This window comes from Rattus norvegicus, chromosome 10 (genome assembly GCF_021556685.1).
Source record: "Rattus norvegicus strain SHRSP/BbbUtx chromosome 10, alternate assembly SHRSP_T2T, whole genome shotgun sequence".
NCBI lineage: Eukaryota > Metazoa > Chordata > Mammalia > Rodentia > Muridae > Rattus > Rattus norvegicus.
The window spans coordinates 76,234,912-76,250,789 of NC_141543.1; the positions used below are offsets into that span (position 1 = coordinate 76,234,912).

General features: G+C 40.3%; 1 protein-coding gene across 20 annotated transcripts in view; it reads left to right on the forward strand.

The window, feature by feature from the left end:
- Positions 1–15,878, forward strand: part of Bcas3 (BCAS3, microtubule associated cell migration factor) — a 459,006-nt gene that overhangs the window by 109,301 nt on the left and 333,827 nt on the right. For all 20 annotated transcript variants that reach the window (XM_087573462.1, XM_087573456.1, XM_087573463.1 and 17 more), the window contains 2 exons: positions 5,933–6,009; positions 10,601–10,684. In XM_087573462.1, the coding sequence (XP_087429588.1) occupies positions 5,933–6,009; positions 10,601–10,684 (161 nt within the window). The remainder of the gene's footprint in view (positions 1–5,932; positions 6,010–10,600; positions 10,685–15,878) is intronic.

A 15,878-nucleotide genomic window follows, 5' to 3' on the forward strand; every position in this document is an offset into this window, starting at 1 on the left:
AAGTGGCATACAACTGACTATTAAGCCATCATTGTTGTGTGTTCTGTCACCAGGGATTCTCACACACTCTCAGAGAGAATAAGTGCAGTGACTCTCATGTACTGGGGATGCCCTACAGCCTCTCTTAGTAGAGATTGCAGTCATCCTGACAACTACTAGAGAGATGAGGCAGGAGTATTTCAAAGTTCAAGTCCTGTCTGTGTAACTTAGTGAGAAACTTTTAAAATAAAAACTAAAAAGAGTCCAGGGTTGTGTATATTAGGGGGCTTGTGTAGCTTGTGTGAGGCACTGGGCTCAGTACCCAGTACTGATAAAGAAATAAAAAATCCAATCTCAACCAACCCAACCCAACCCAACCCAACCCAACCCAACCCAAGCAACAAACAAACAAAAACCAAGCCATCAAGTGTGTAGAAAGCAACAACAAAACCCCTTGATTTCTTGCTTCTTACAGTAAATAATGCCAGCTGCAGTCTCTCTGCAGTCTGAGCTTCATTAGTAAACGAATCCCTGTCCTCATCTTCCACTCCACTGGGAGATGTCCTTCTCAGTCCTGCTTATTAACGGGTAAACTCAGGGATTGAGTTTATGCGAGTGATTTGTAGTCACAAAGATTGATGACACTAAGCAAGAATTAGGATCCTGCAGTACAGCCTCATTCAACAGACTCAAGTCATGATTTCTAGCATGGCGGTGGCTTCTACCTGAAATGCTGGCATTTTGGAAGCCGAAACAAGATAATCACTGTGAACGTGAAGCCTGGGCTACATAAGTGTGTTCCAGACAACGGTGGCTATTGAGACTCCATCTTAAACAAAACAAACCTTAATATACCCTCACCACTAATACAAGACATTTCAAACCACATTCAGTGTGGTTACATTCTTAATCAGTTGGCAAACAGTGCCACTCCGTAACATCGAGTCTTGCTTTTCTGCAGTTTATGTACTATTCCAAACTTTCAGGTAATTGCTTAACTGTATTTAAGTTGATACAGATCTCTGTGCTTGAATCTTGACTGATACAGAGGTTGACGGGGGAGTTGGGAGGGGCACACTGCTTTTGAGGCAGCACATTTGTCTGTAGCACGTTTCTTCTCTTTATTTATTAGACTCACTGTGGTTGTTGTTAATGAGTTTCCTTTAGCCCAGGATGGCCTCATCCTTATCCACAGGACTCCATGTTTGGAGTGCTGGGATTGTAGGTGTGTCTTGTCTGCTTTCACAGTGCTGTAGAATGAGGCTGTAGTTTGGCATGAGGCAGGGAAGTTATTACCAACTCAGCTGCATCTCTAGCCTGGTACTCTGCTCTGAAAGAAGTAGGATTGTACCCTGTGCAAAGTCACAAGATCTCTACTTAATGAGGTTGTCATTTTGACCGTGAAGACATTAGCTTTCGAAGGAGAATGGGAAGCTTTTGCACTGTGCATTCTTAGCTGAAGCCTTAGTTATGCGTGAATACAATGCGAGTATTGTAAAGTGAGCAAGTCTTCTGTGCCCATCAGAGCGGGCATCATGGGGATTTGTGCCAAAGAGTGGATGGACCAGGTAAAGGGAGCTGATAGAGAACTGGTAACAGAGCGCATCCAACAGGACGAGAAAGGAGACACCTTTTTGTTCGGATGTACAGAAAAGTTGGTCTGAAGCAGCTGTCCAATGTGGAAATCTAAAACCCAGGTATGATTAGGAAAACAAAAGACAAAGACTGATAGATGTCATTAGTAGTCATTTCAAGGAGCCTTTGAAGTTGAAAGGCAGATACAGAGTCTCCAGAGAGACCAGAGTGTCTGATAAACAGTCTCCTTGCATCTGCCTGTGTTTTCAGTTTGAGAAGGAAAGTTATTTTGTGCAGTCCTAATGTTATTAGTGTTAGAATGTCTGTTCTTTGTTTATGTTAATGATGAGCAACACATGGAGCACATGGAAATGAGTTTAAAGTAGCTTTAAAATGCAAAGTTATAATTCTGAGTATGAGAAGCTTGCTTGCTTTATATATTTTTCCTTTGGGAAGGCAGTGCCTTGGTATTTATCCAGGCTGACTTTGGAACTGCCATGCCCATGTTTGTAATGTGCGTCAGAAAGGATTGGTTAGTCCTATCTTCTAGGCCAGCTTATATGTTAGGGTTAACATATTATATGTTATGTTAACATCAGGGCTACTCTGATCATTCCTGTCCTGTGCAAACAACTCTGTGTGTGTGTGTGTGTGTGTGTGTGTGTGTGTGTGTGTGTGTGTGTGGTGAACTAAACTGTCGTCTGTTTACTGCCCACGACGCTTTTGGATGCCATAGTGCTCAAAATCATGTTTCATATACACACAAACACAAGTTTCATATAAACACAAGTTTCTTTAAGCCCATAGAACCTTAAAAGGCCATTAATCAGAGGCATGATGTTTCAGTAAACCCCCAAATTGTTATTTAAAGTATATGTCCATATTTCTGGGTTGCGCTCAGATTTTCTTACTCTGATCTAGCATTTGATCTTACAGCTGTTGTCTTGCAGCCCTCATTGTCCCTCCACCTCCTGACCCTCTCACTTTCTGTGGCCTACTGCCCTCTGAGCCTTCTTTTGTACTCCTTAGCCTAGGGTTATGTAGGCCAGGTTGACTTCGAAGTCCTTATACTCCTGCCTCTGTCTCCCACAAGTGGATTCTAGACACCCATCACCACACCTGGTAACCAGTCCTTATTTCCCGTATAATAATCTTAACCTTCATGGGCATTGGACATGTATTTGTAGCTGCTTTCTGCATCTTTCTGGATTGATGGGTGACGTTCATGTGAACCTGAGCACAGCTTAGCTTTTATGTGTACGTGTTTTCAGTTTTCTTGGCTATGAACATTTGGTTGCAAGTTTTTTAAGTTATATACCTTTTCCTGATGGTCAGTTATTCTGGTTACTTTTCATGTCTTTGATAATGTATGTCTTCATTTTTAAATTGAAAATATCTCAATATTGAGTTGTTTTCTTATTTTCTAAAATATGTCACTCATCACAGATAATGTCCCTCCATTCTGCCCCTTGTCCTTTCACTTCCTGTTTGTGTAGGTTTGTGTCACATGTGTACCTCCTGCATGCAGATGCCAGAGCAGGGATTGGATCTCTGGAACTGGAGTTTATAGGCGGTTGTAAGCCACGTGGGTATTGAACCAGGTCCTCTGCCCGAGCAGCAAATGTTCTTAAACACTGAGACATCTCATCTCTCCAGCTCCTGTTTGTCATATTGATGGTGTCCTTTAAAATTTTTTTTCAGCCAAAGCTGTGTATTGTCAAATAAATGAAACTGTTACTCTAAACCTGAGGACATGCAGGGCCCCTCATTTTGATTTTTGTTTGTTTGTTTTGTTTTTAGAGTCAGAGTCTCTGTGCAGCTTTACCTGTGCTGGATTGCTCTGTAGACCAGGCTGGTCTCAAACTCAGGTCCTTCTGCCGCTGGCTCCTCCAGTGCCAGGACTAAAGGCGTGCCCCGCACACCTGGCTTCATGTTGTACTTTGAAGTGCCATCGTTTCTGAACAAATTAACAAGTCTTTTAGATTCATTTATTTTCCTATTTTTATGTTTACAAGTCTTTAGCCTGATGCTCTTAAGGGTCAGAAGAAAGTTTCAGATCCCCTGTAACTAGGGTTACGGAAGGTTGAGGAATACCATGTGGATATGTGGAATTGAGCCTGGATCCCTTGCAAGAACTACAAATGCTCTTACCTGCCAAGCCAGTCTTCTAGCTCTGAAGTACTTTTGTGTGTGGTGTCCAGGGTCCTTTGCATACAGGTAGCATCTTTGACCATTGATTTGCTTAGATACCTTTGTTATAGATTAGTGGACTGAGATGGGCATAATGGAGTAGTGTTGCCTTTAGCCTCTGTCTTGGAGGAAGAGGCAGGCAGATCCTTAGAGTTTGAGGCCTTTTTGGTCTTCTCAGGCCTAGGCCTGAGACAAGTCTTGTTTTCCTAACTATGTTCAAGTTATACCTCTGTTTGGAACAGTTTTCTGGCCCGATTTCTGGTAAAATTGCGCCTTTCTTATGCCTTTAAGGTTCTTTACTCAAACAAGAAATTAGGCTGGGCTCATAGCAGCCCCCCTTCCTCAGTGCCCCATTAACCATGTGGCTGCTACAGTTTTCTGCTGCGGGAGAGGAGTTGATGTGGGGCTCTTGGTTTCTATCTATTTTGTTTTTAATTTGAAAGCCCTAGATCTGCTAATGCCCATTTGCCTCTGTATACTTGTTAAGATCACACCACAAACATCTTTGAATTCTTTGTAATATCCTAGAGTTTTTCTATCTCCATCGCCTGTTTGTAGAGTTCAGCTGGAGGCCACAGTTAATCGTTAGAGCAGTTATTCTTATACGTCGGGATAATGCTCTGTGGCTGAAACTAACTGTAAAAACAGTTTGCTTTTCCTCCACTACTCTGACACCCGGGAGCCAGTAAGTAAGAGTCTTCCTTAGGACCAAGCAAGGAAGATTGGTAATAGCATCTGATATCAGTGCGATTGGTTAGGGGAGTTGATTTAGAGTCAGACTGTTTAGATTTTCCTTCCTTTCCTTCCTTTCCTTCCTTTCCTTCCCTCCCTCCCTCTCTCTCTCTCTCTCTCTCTCTCTCTCTCTCTCTCTCTCTCTCTCTCTCTTTCTCTCTCTCTCTTTCTCTTTCTCTCTCTTTCTCTCTCTTTCTCTTTCTTTCTCTCTTCCTTCCTTCCTTCCTTTCTTTCTTTCTTTCTTTCTTTCTTTCTTTCTTTCTTTCTTTCTTTCTTTCTTTCTTTCTTTCTTTCTTTCTTTCTTTCTTTCTTTCTTTCTGACAGCAGTCTTCCCCAGGCTCAGCTCTGTCTTTAGTCTTAGCATGGCCTGTGTGTCCTGATTTTCCTTCCTAAACCTCCCTTTATGGCTTTTAAAGCTAATCCTGAAGAATAATTACCTCTAGCATTTAGGTGTCTCATTATAATAGAAATAATGCCAATTTCAAATCTATAAGTACTCCATATTACATTGTAGAGAATTTGTGTTTGTGTGTATTGTCTTTGTACAGTCTTCAGAGTGCTCATGTTTTACATGTGCCAGCACAACATGCCTTCAGCAGTGAAAGCACCAATATGATTCCCAGACACCCTTATAGGTAGGAGAGCGTCAACAGTGAGGAGAAGAGGACAAATCCCCGAGAGCCCCTAATTAAGAATATAGAAGTAATTATTAGAAGACACATCCTAGGACACTTGTTGGTTCCAGCAGCTGACACTGGAAGAAAACAAATGCTACCAGACTGCGACACCATCCGCTTTTCCAGCATCCTGCCACAGGCGTCCTTCAACGCTCCTCATTGGTCACTGCCCATGGTTCTTCACCCTTTCTTTTCCACCATTACAGTAGCATTTTCTTTCTGATACATTTGTATGTGGTTATAATTATAACCTTAACTTGCCCTTAACTTCCTGCACCTATTTTAGGCGTTCTATCCTCTCCAAAAATTCCTTTTAAATTTATGAACTTTATACTTAGGAACTTTGAGTCATTTCCTTGTAGCTTCGTCTCGTTTTTCAGGAATTACAGTGTAGAAGCTTAGTTAGTGAAGAGTGATTTCCAGGTCTTCCTGCCTTAGTGGTAGGAGGGTAACTAGAGAAGTGGGCAAAGCACAAGGCATTTAAGTATTAAAATAAGGTGTACTGGGGTGGGCATGGTCCTGCGTGCATGTGATCCCAGCACTCCGGAGGCAGAAGCAGGCAGATCTGTCTGAGTTCAAGCCAAACTGGTCCGCAGAGTGAGCTCCAGGACAGCCAGGCGTACGTACATAGAGAGACCCTGTCTCAAAGCAAACAAATCAGTGAATATCATTATTTGAATTTTAAGAGGTTTTTAATTTTTTAAATTTTCCCCAAGAAGTGGTGGATTCATGGAAAAGGTTTTATTTCACTTCTTAATACTGTTTTTTGGAACTTGCAGGTTGTTATCCTTGTCCTGGGCCAAACATGAATCCTATTGCTCTTGGGAGCCGTTGGCTTGCTTATGCAGAAAATAAGGTAAGGCTTGGCCCAGGTATGGCTCAGTTGTTGACTTTTCTAGACTCTGTATTGATGCTGAATATTGATACTACTGGTGAATATCAGTAGTGAACGTTTTATTTTGTTTGCTTTTACTTTTATAACTGCTACTCTGACTGTTCAGGATTCATAGCTTGGTCTGGTGACACAAATCTGGCACTTGGGAATTACAGTCAGGAGGGTCACTTGAAGCTCAGGGCTCACTTGGTGCCTTTTACTGCTGTTAACAGACACATGAACAAGACAGCTCTTACAAGGACAACATTTATTTGGGGCTGGCTTACAGGTTCAGAGATCAGTCCATTATCATCAAGGTGTGAGCATGGCAGCATACAGGCTGGCATGGTGCAGAGAGCTGAGAGGTCTACATCTTTATTTGAAGGCTGCTAGGAGGAGACTGGCTTTTGAGGATTCTCTCAAAGGCCACCCCCACAGTGACACACTTTCTCCAACAAGGAGAAATAATACTGTCACAAATAATGCCACACCTTTAAATAATGCCACTCCATGGGCAAACATATTCAAACCATCACACCTGGGGTGCCCAGGCCAGCCTTTTATGGTGAGCCCTAAAGCACTCCATTACATAATTAGGTGTTTTCCTAAAACAGAAAAATGCTATTTTCTTCCTTTGTTTTTGGGACAGGGTCTTTTAAGCTCAGGCTGGACTTGAGGTTCTGACCCTCATGCATGTGTGACCACGTGATAGCTGTCCTTAAATAAAGGCATTGTTGTTCTAGCCTGGCTTCTGCATAGAATGTTTTCCTAGAGATTAGTCAATATTAATTAAAGCATTGAGATTGATCATCACAGTAATTCTTACTAAAAGACAGCAGTTTCCAGGAATAGTCTTGAAGCCTTTTGTCTTGGCTGGATTGGAATCATGGGGCATAGTACAATTATCCTGGCCTTATATGGTCAGCAACTAGATTCTGCATTTGTTGTACAAATTAAAGCATACACAAGACCTAATATATATGCTACTAACTTGGTTTGCCATACCATGTGAAGGTTGCTATATGTATTTTTATATCTTAAAGCTTTTATTTATATACAGTCCAATGCAAATCATAAATTTTGAATTATATAGTAAGGTATAAATTCTTCTTATGCCATTTAGGACTCTGCGTGTAAATGTAGAATAAAGTGTAAAAAGTCCTGTTGGCTTTGAGGATTAGCATTCTTATTTCATTTTCCTTGGTTACGTGGTTATTGTGTCTTGCGAATATTATGAAATAGTACAAAATAGTTCTTGACAAAATCAGGATGTGGTGTATAAAGTAAGTACTTGGTAAAGCCACAGAACTCGTAAATCAACTCTCCTCTGGAATGCGCAGAATCAAGAATGGGCTAACAAAAATCATTTTTCTAGATGAAGTCCTTAATTCCTTTTCCAAAAGCCTGTCTGTAAAAATTAAGATATTTTGCATGTTATTGAGTGCTCTACTTATACGCCCTCTCTTCTGGTCTTTTCATTTTCCCATAAAAATAGCTCTTTTCAAATGGTTCTTTTCAAATAATGCAAGTGCCGCACAGTTAAATCAGGTGACGTAGTGGTGTCTCCTGTGTTTATATTTGTCATGCGTTTCCCTTGAGTGCTGGAGACAGCCATGAAGAAAGTGCAGCAGTTCCTTGGCACTCGCCGGGGTGTTCCCACCCGTGGGAGCTGCACATGTGCAGTTGCAGCCACAGTTAGTTGCATACTGGTTTTGTGGTGAAGCAGCTCCCTTGCTAGTTGCATGGCCTTTGCAGACACACACTTGAATGTTTGCTGTCACATACGGCGAAGAAGTGCATGATGAGCAGAAAGAGCTGCAGAGACCAGCACTTACATGGACTAGCAGTATTTTCAGTTTGGGGTTTTCGGTCCATGAGGCCTACTTTGACATTGCAAAGTTGAATTAAATTTTAAAGAACATTTTCACTCAGGGTGTTTGATTGTATGCATGAGTGGTCGATGTTAGTTAGGTGTCATCTTCTGGTTTTTGGTCTCATTTTTTGAGACAAGTTTTTTCACTGAACCTAGAGGTAGGCTGGTGGCCAGCATGCTTCCAGACTGTCACCTCACAGTCTGTTTCACAGAGGCCTGTGTGACCCTGCTGGGCTTTTATGGTTCCCCGAGGATCCTAATTCAGGTGTGCATAGTTACAAATGCTCTTACTCACAGAACCATCTTGCCAGATATTTCTCCTTGTATTTATTAAATGTTTTATTTGTTTGTGTGTTGTGTGTGTGGGTGTGTGCACATGACTGCAAGTGCCCAAGGAAGCAAGAGCTGTCGTATCTTCCCAGAGCTGGGATTACAGGAGGCTGTAAGTTACTTGATGTGGCTGTTGGGAACTGATTCAGGTCTTTTGCATCAGCAATATGTGCCATCTCTCCGGCCTCCTTCTGGTTCTTTCAGTGACCAATGTCATTAGAAAGTCAGCTCTGTTCTGTGGGTCTTTGTATTGTGGTGTGTGTCTGTATGGAACCTCAATGGAAGCATCGAGTATGTACATGCGTGCTACTTACATATAGAAAATGGGAAGGTGTTCATCTATAATGCACATTCTCATGATATAAAAAATAAAGTGTGTTGATACTTGTTCCAAGTTCTCTTCTGTTCCCATTTCATAGTCATATGTTCCTTCCTTTGCGTGGTAGACTTTGATGTCAGCATCTGTTGTTCACTTCCTGTATTTCAAAGGTAGTACAGAATCGCTCCCCTGTCCACCTCAGCAGCAAACCAGAGGCATTTCAGGCAAAACTATGTCCTGAAACTGCAGGTATTTGGTTCAGCTGTCTTCATAGGATACAAGTTGTTATTGTGAGTGTATGTATGTGTGTATATTTGCATGTATACATGTGCACAAGCATGTATAGAGCAGAGAACAACTTAGGAGTCATCGCTTTCCCTTTACCATGTGGTTTCTGGACATTGAACTCTGGACATTTCTGGTTGTGGCAGCAAATGCCCTCACCTGCTGAGCTACGTCACTAGCTAGTCTTATTTATTTTTTGGTCATCTTTTTCTTTTGGTCTTCCTCCATTTTGATTGGACTTTGGCTTAATTTGTAAATGTGTATATTTCCTTATATATTCATGTTTTATGTACTAATGTATATAATATGTACATGTAGCTATTTATATTTTCCCTTTACAAACAAAATAGATTATTTGATCATGTTGCTTAAGATTATTTTCTAGTCCACTTGTATGTTAATTTGGTTTAAAAAATGATGTGAATGTAATTTTTTGTATACTGTGTTTCTGACTATATTGGCTATTTTCCCATTTGTCTTTAAATAACTTTTAGTTTAATTTTAATGTAAAAACATTTATTTTTATTTTTTATGTAATTTTTTATATAAGTATTTACTTTGCTTTTGTTCTGGTGGTGAGACGGTTTAGTGGACAAGGATGTGCTGTCCAAGAGTATTTTGATAACTTTTAGCAGGAAGCAGCTTTCAGCTTTTGCAAAATCCTGCCTTTCTCTTTTTAAGCAGCAGGAGGCAGCAGAGGAATAATTTTCATACTGCTCTGAATATGCATGTGTGGTTGAATGAGGAAGCCATTCTTTCTATTAACTAAAATAGTCACTATTTGCTCATCAGACACCTTGAAATCTGCTGTCAATCAATCATGTCAATCATGGCTCAGTCGCAGCTTACCTTCATGTGCCAGGTGTTTGGTCTGTTATATTCATATGCCTGTGAGGAATTAAAAATATGTGTAGGGAATAAAAGGATTGTATGTTAATCTGTATCATATAAGGTCATATAAGACTGTTATTTTTTCTTGTATTAATTTCACAGGCCGTAAAAATGCCTGTCACAATACCACACAATACCGTGTTGTCCTAATGCCCTGCCATTGACTGTCTACTTTAAAAGTGTTCACCTGAATCTTGATTATCGTCATTTTTGGTAAATACAAGTGTGCTGTTGCCAGTGAGGAGTTAGATCCCAAGTTTCTGCTGAGCATATGAGAATCAAAATTATGATTCCCGTTGACAATCGGAAGTTTAGTCTGTTCCCAGTGCAAATATAGTGGGCTCTCAGACGTGGACGGTTTGTGCATGTGTATGGTTGGTTTATGCACAGTCTGTCCACTTTCCCACAGACAGATTGGATGTGCAAATATCCTAAAATATTTGCTGTTGTTTTGGGTTTCCTTTTATAATTTTTGTAAGGAATTAAGAGGAGAAAACATCCAATTTGCTAGTATGTCAAATATTTAATGTTAGGAAGTTATGTGTAAGTCCTTTGATTATGTTTTTTAAATTTATTTATGGAAAGGCTGCCAGACCCTGAATCCTACCATTTCAGAGTTTATGAATTCTTAAAGCCTGTTCATCACGTAATTAAAACCATAGTTGAGCATGGAACTGCCTTAGTGGCACCAGAAGATTATATAAAAGGGGAAAATGTGTCTCAGCAGGGCTTTTAGCTGTTTGTCTGCAGTACACTCTTGCAAACATTCCCGCCCAGCGTCGTCACTGTGCATGGTAAAGAGCTGCTGTCTAATAGCATGTAGAGTTAAACGGCTTAATAGAAAATGACTCCTGTGTTCTCCCTCCTCATCCCAGCTGATTCGCTGTCACCAGTCCCGTGGCGGAGCCTGTGGAGACAACATTCAGTCTTACACTGCCACTGTCATTAGTGCTGCTAAAGTGAGTACCTCACAAGTTTCTAGAAGTTGTGATTCTGTGGAACAGTTCCCATGTTTGACTGCTGACTCATGACGAGATTGTCCATTCCATTTTCATTCCCAAGTGTCAAATAAATGTAAGAAGTCAGAATGTTTTGCCACTTGTGAGACTCTGTGATTTGGAAGTTAATTTTTTGAGGTTAATAGTTCTTTTATTTTGAAGATTGTATGATTTGTACTTACTCCATTAAAAACCTTGGATGTATTGTAACTGGATTCAAGTCTGGTAACTAATTAATCCCATATTGCAACAGACTGTACATGGTTTAACTGGCGACTTGGATTCTTCTGTGATTTGCATTGTCCTACCTACACTGACAGGCTCATGGATATCCCTGTGCATCTTTGAATGTTTCTGAGTCTTCTTGACTTCAAAAATTCCTCATGAAAACTTGAGTTGGTCCCCTGACACATTCAAAGATTCTTTCATATCTAGAGGCTGGCCTCTTGATGTTTGCCAAGTGACTTCTCTGTATGTGAGTGAGGGTTAATTTTGATGGTGCCTGTTAAACTTTGAGCTGATTATAAGGTATTCGTACAACCACCATCCTTTTGAATTGTGAAGTCTACAACAGAGCAATTCTAATAATAGGGATGACTGAGTGAATCTGAGTGACAGCATGTAATCGAAAGCACAACTGCTCAGAGGACAGCAGTCTAAGTCGGCCACAGAAGGAATCAAAGGTCACACTGTTTCATGGTAAATACAAAAATACTTCAAGATTGTCACAGATGCTTGCATGATGTGCATTAGAATATGTTCCTGGACTTGATGAGAACCGTTACACACTTTCCAGGCAAAAGCAGAGTAAGGGAATGCCTTTACACTTACCGCACTGTATGTTTGCATTTCTCCTTTCTTATGTTAAAGGCAGTAATTAGGCAAACTCTTGAGCGTTCCCCCCTGCATTTAACAAAGAGATACTGGTTTGAATGTTGGATTCTCAAACTCGGCTGTCTCGTACTGGTAGATCTGGCCATACATCACTTTCAGTGACCTACTGGGGCTGCAATTTTTACTTTGTTGTTAGAGGATTTATTTCTTATTTTTATTTTTTATTTTTTTGGTCCAGGAAGGTACCTGCATTCATTAGGAAAAAGTTTTGTTGTGGGTATATGGAAATGCGGCCCGATGTAAGGAATTCAGTATTACAAATTTGAGCCCTGTACATCCCCACATCTCGATACTGGGGTATGAGGTGTGTATTCAGGGCTTCCTCATTTAGGCTCTAAGAAATTAGGTTTGACAAGTCTGGGTATCTTACTGTCATAATCCTTACACTTGGGAGGCTGAAGCAGAAGGATCACTTCGAGTTCAGGTTAGTCTAGCCATTCTGTCCAGGGCAAGCTCTTGATTCAAGTGAGAGATTCCATCTCGGCCATAAAGGAAGGTAACGACTGTAGAGGAAGATGCCTGAGTCAGCCTCTGATCTGGTCTCCATGGGTCAGCCTAGCCATGGACTCTGCACACCTCTATACACACTGAGAGACTTAACTTCCAAAGATTATTTCAGTGTTCTGGAATTTAAGGAAAAATAATTATGAGGAAGGTATGGTGGTTGTACACCTGTTGTCTCAGCTGCTCGGTAGACTGTGTGGAAGGTTCATTTGAGCTCATGTGCTCGAGACTTCTGTGCAGCATGCTGATACCACATCTGTCTATGTCTGTCTGTGTCTAACTTTCGCAGAAATACCGATACAAAGGTAGATAAGAAAGAATAAATAGTATTAATAAGAATAATAGCAGTAAGACTATGTCTAATTTTTTAAATGATTGCATGATAAAAAATTGACAAACCCAAAATAGTTCTGGCACCTGAAATGTAAAAATATTAGAAAGCACAACTAATGTCTAGGAGATACATCACATTCCCCATGGACTGTACAGTGTGACCTTGAGAGTCGTTCTAAGCTCAAAAGTGAGCTTTGACACACTTAACAAAAACATGGTCGAACTCTTAGCAAGTAAGGCTTGTTAGTCCTGGTTTGAGTTCTGTTTCTGTCAGTTTTGAAACCTTATTTAGTAAATTTGTGGTGTTTACTTCCATATTTTTCAGAAGTTATCCTAAGATTTGTTTAAAAGCACTATTGCATACAAAAAGAAACTGTTTTAACTGTTGTAACTCCCCTCCTCCCTCAAGAGACAGAACCCTAATCACGTTAGGATCACAGTCACACAGGTATCCTGACATCCTTCAACCTTTCGCTGAACTCAGCGGTATCATCAGTCTCCAAACTGCTGGGATCACAGACAGGTGCCAACGCCGCCTGAACTGTTGATCCTTTCAGGTTTCAATCCAGTTAATCGGGGGAAGTCACTGGCAAGGCTAAGTACAATACATGACTTCCTAATTCCAAAACTGTGGCAAGTGTGTACCTAAGTATCTTTAGAATCTTTCTAGAAGAAAAGGTTATCCCTAGGCCTGGGTCCCCACCAAGGGGCCTGGATTTCTTTGGTTTGGTTCTAGCTCATCCTTGGCTGGAGAGTGGCACACGGTCTCCAAAATTACATAGTATAACATACAGGAAAAGTTCTGTCTGCTGAATTCAAGCTCAAAACCAAAGCCAAGGGGGGCACAAACCCACAAATCAATTGCAACTGTTTTGTTTTGTGCTAAAATCTCAAACTGCAGTGATTATAAAACACATTAGTGTTCCTCAATTAGCAGCCAAATGTTTGTTTCAATAATTCACAAGAAATGGCTTACACAAGTCTGTTAGTGTTGGTGAGTAAGCCTCTGAAGGACCAAGGGAACCGGCGCCACAGTGTATTGATGTGAGTGAGAGTGGAGCAGGAAGCCTGTTAACCTCTGAGATACCTCAGCTGCTGCACTCACGCCATCAGTGCTAATGGAGCTGTTTGTTCCCAGGCAGACGGAGCCAAGCCTTTATCAAGCCAGGCCTTTCAGTGTGAACGTGTCTGGTTGTCTATCCTCTGTGTTTGCCCCTGAGCGGATCGGCTCAGGCTTTTATGCCAATGAATAGCACCAGAACTGGAGCATGTAAAAAGTGCCACGAAGTGCAGGGCAGTAGGGCAGAAGGTAGAGGAAAAGTCAGCAGGAAAACACGAGGAAAGTAACACGCCTCAGCCGTGCGGGCATGAGGAATGCATGTGCCTTTGGAAAGAACAATGACTTGATAAAATCATCTTTAAAACAAAATGCACCCCCTGACCTTTATAGTCATCAAATGTGTGATGAAGGCATTCACATTAGGGATCCGGAAAGCAGGGAAGGGGAGTGGTTTCTGCATCATGGAATACTTTGCTTTAGAAATGACACAAGTCAGATTTTAGATGTCTTTTGTGACATATATATCCTATTAGCTACATTGTTAGCACATGTTCCTGTGGGTAACATAGGGTTCTATAGCCCACGGACACTGGTTGTTTGTCTGTCTTCCCACTCTATTGGGCAAGATGCTCACAGACTTGCTACAGAAATGGTTTGAGCAAGGAACACCGGGGAATAGAGAAACCATCTGTGGATAGAGGTTATAAATTGGATGAAGTTTTTGCACAATCTGGAATATATTTAATATATTTAATTTTTTTAAAGTTTCTTCAATCCCTGATTTTTTTTGGAAAAATGCTCTCACAGAACAGTATTGTAGCAGTAAGGCGGCTGACCGTGTGATTGTAATGAAGCGTAGACATATTATATGTTCAGTTCCATTGCAGGCAGGTCTGCTGGCCACAGGGCTCCCTGCTGTTTTGAACCTTCCTCTGCCCTATCAGTTGTCCCGTGTCCATTAGTGCTAATGGTGTTGCTCTCTTAAGACTGTTGTTGTTAAGTTATCAGATAACAAGAAGAAACACTGGGAACTTTTATTAAATCAATTGACCACAGTGGGGAGAAAACAAATGAATATACAACTGCGAGGAGAGAACTGGTAAATACAAATCAAGATTTTATAATTGAAATTAGAGAATTTCATTTTGACTACTTCCTTAGCCCAAGCATGGAAAGTTAACTTTTTTAACTATATACAGATGGAGTGGGTGGAAAGCAGAGGGAAAAATCTAAAAGTACAAAAATTGATTTTGAGTGTTCTCTGAAATGAAAAAAATGTTAGAAAGTTTTGTTTCCTTATTGGGACTTCAAGTATCTATGAAAATAATGGGTTTATCTTTATAGTAAAGTGAACACTAAGAAACACACACACACACACACACACAGAGAGAGAGAGAGAGAGAGAGAGAGAGAGAGAGAGAGAGAGAGAGAGAGAGAGAGAATAGTCCTTGGTAAGGTCATTTTCCCCATAATTATTTTAGAGGTCATTTCAAGTGTTTAAATAAAGGCATTTCATCAGCAGCACAGTTAAAAGAACTGTAATATTGTGGCTCTACTACCTGTTCTGGCTCTAATGAAAGTTATCTCCTTCAAAAGTTTGTTATTTGTATAATTTTCTCTTTTCAGAAGAAATATACAACTGTTACTTTAAGAATATTTTCATTGATGGTTTTCTTTCTGTTTTTCTTTTCTAGTATAGATTGAACCTAGAGCCTCTTGTAAGGCAGTCAAACTCTTAACACTGAGTGGCATACCGACCCTAAGTTTTATTAATATGTATCAGGATAATTAGTCAAGATTTATGAATTAAAAAAATACATGCATTCGCTGTAGTTACTTGCTTTCAATGGAATCGTGTACCAGAAACACCACACTGGATTGCGTTCTCTCCCAGCCAGAAAAGAAACTATGTCAGCTGTGTGTGCTATTGGACATCATTTACTAGCCATTAATATCCCAGAGGGACAAAGAAGTTACTACTATCACTCTCTGTGTGTAGTCTTTTATAATAGCACAGGTATATTTTAGAGTTATAATCTTTTCCTACTTAGATATTGAATTACAGTCTTTGAAAAACATTGTCACATGGCCAGATCTGTTCTAAATCATGTGTTCTAAAACATGCGCATTAAGAGGTTGAAGTAAAAGAAATATTTTAGTAAATATATAATTATACCCCTATTAAATAAAATAGCTATGTGCTTATAATTATTGTCACTTAATTATGTTATTATTACCAGCACAGTGATGTTGATGCTTTTTTTTGACGACATATCCTTGAACTCATGTTGATTTTTCTAAGTAAGTTTCAAGATCACGTTGAATGGCTGAGTGGACATCTGTGGTGTTTATTGCTGTATAAAA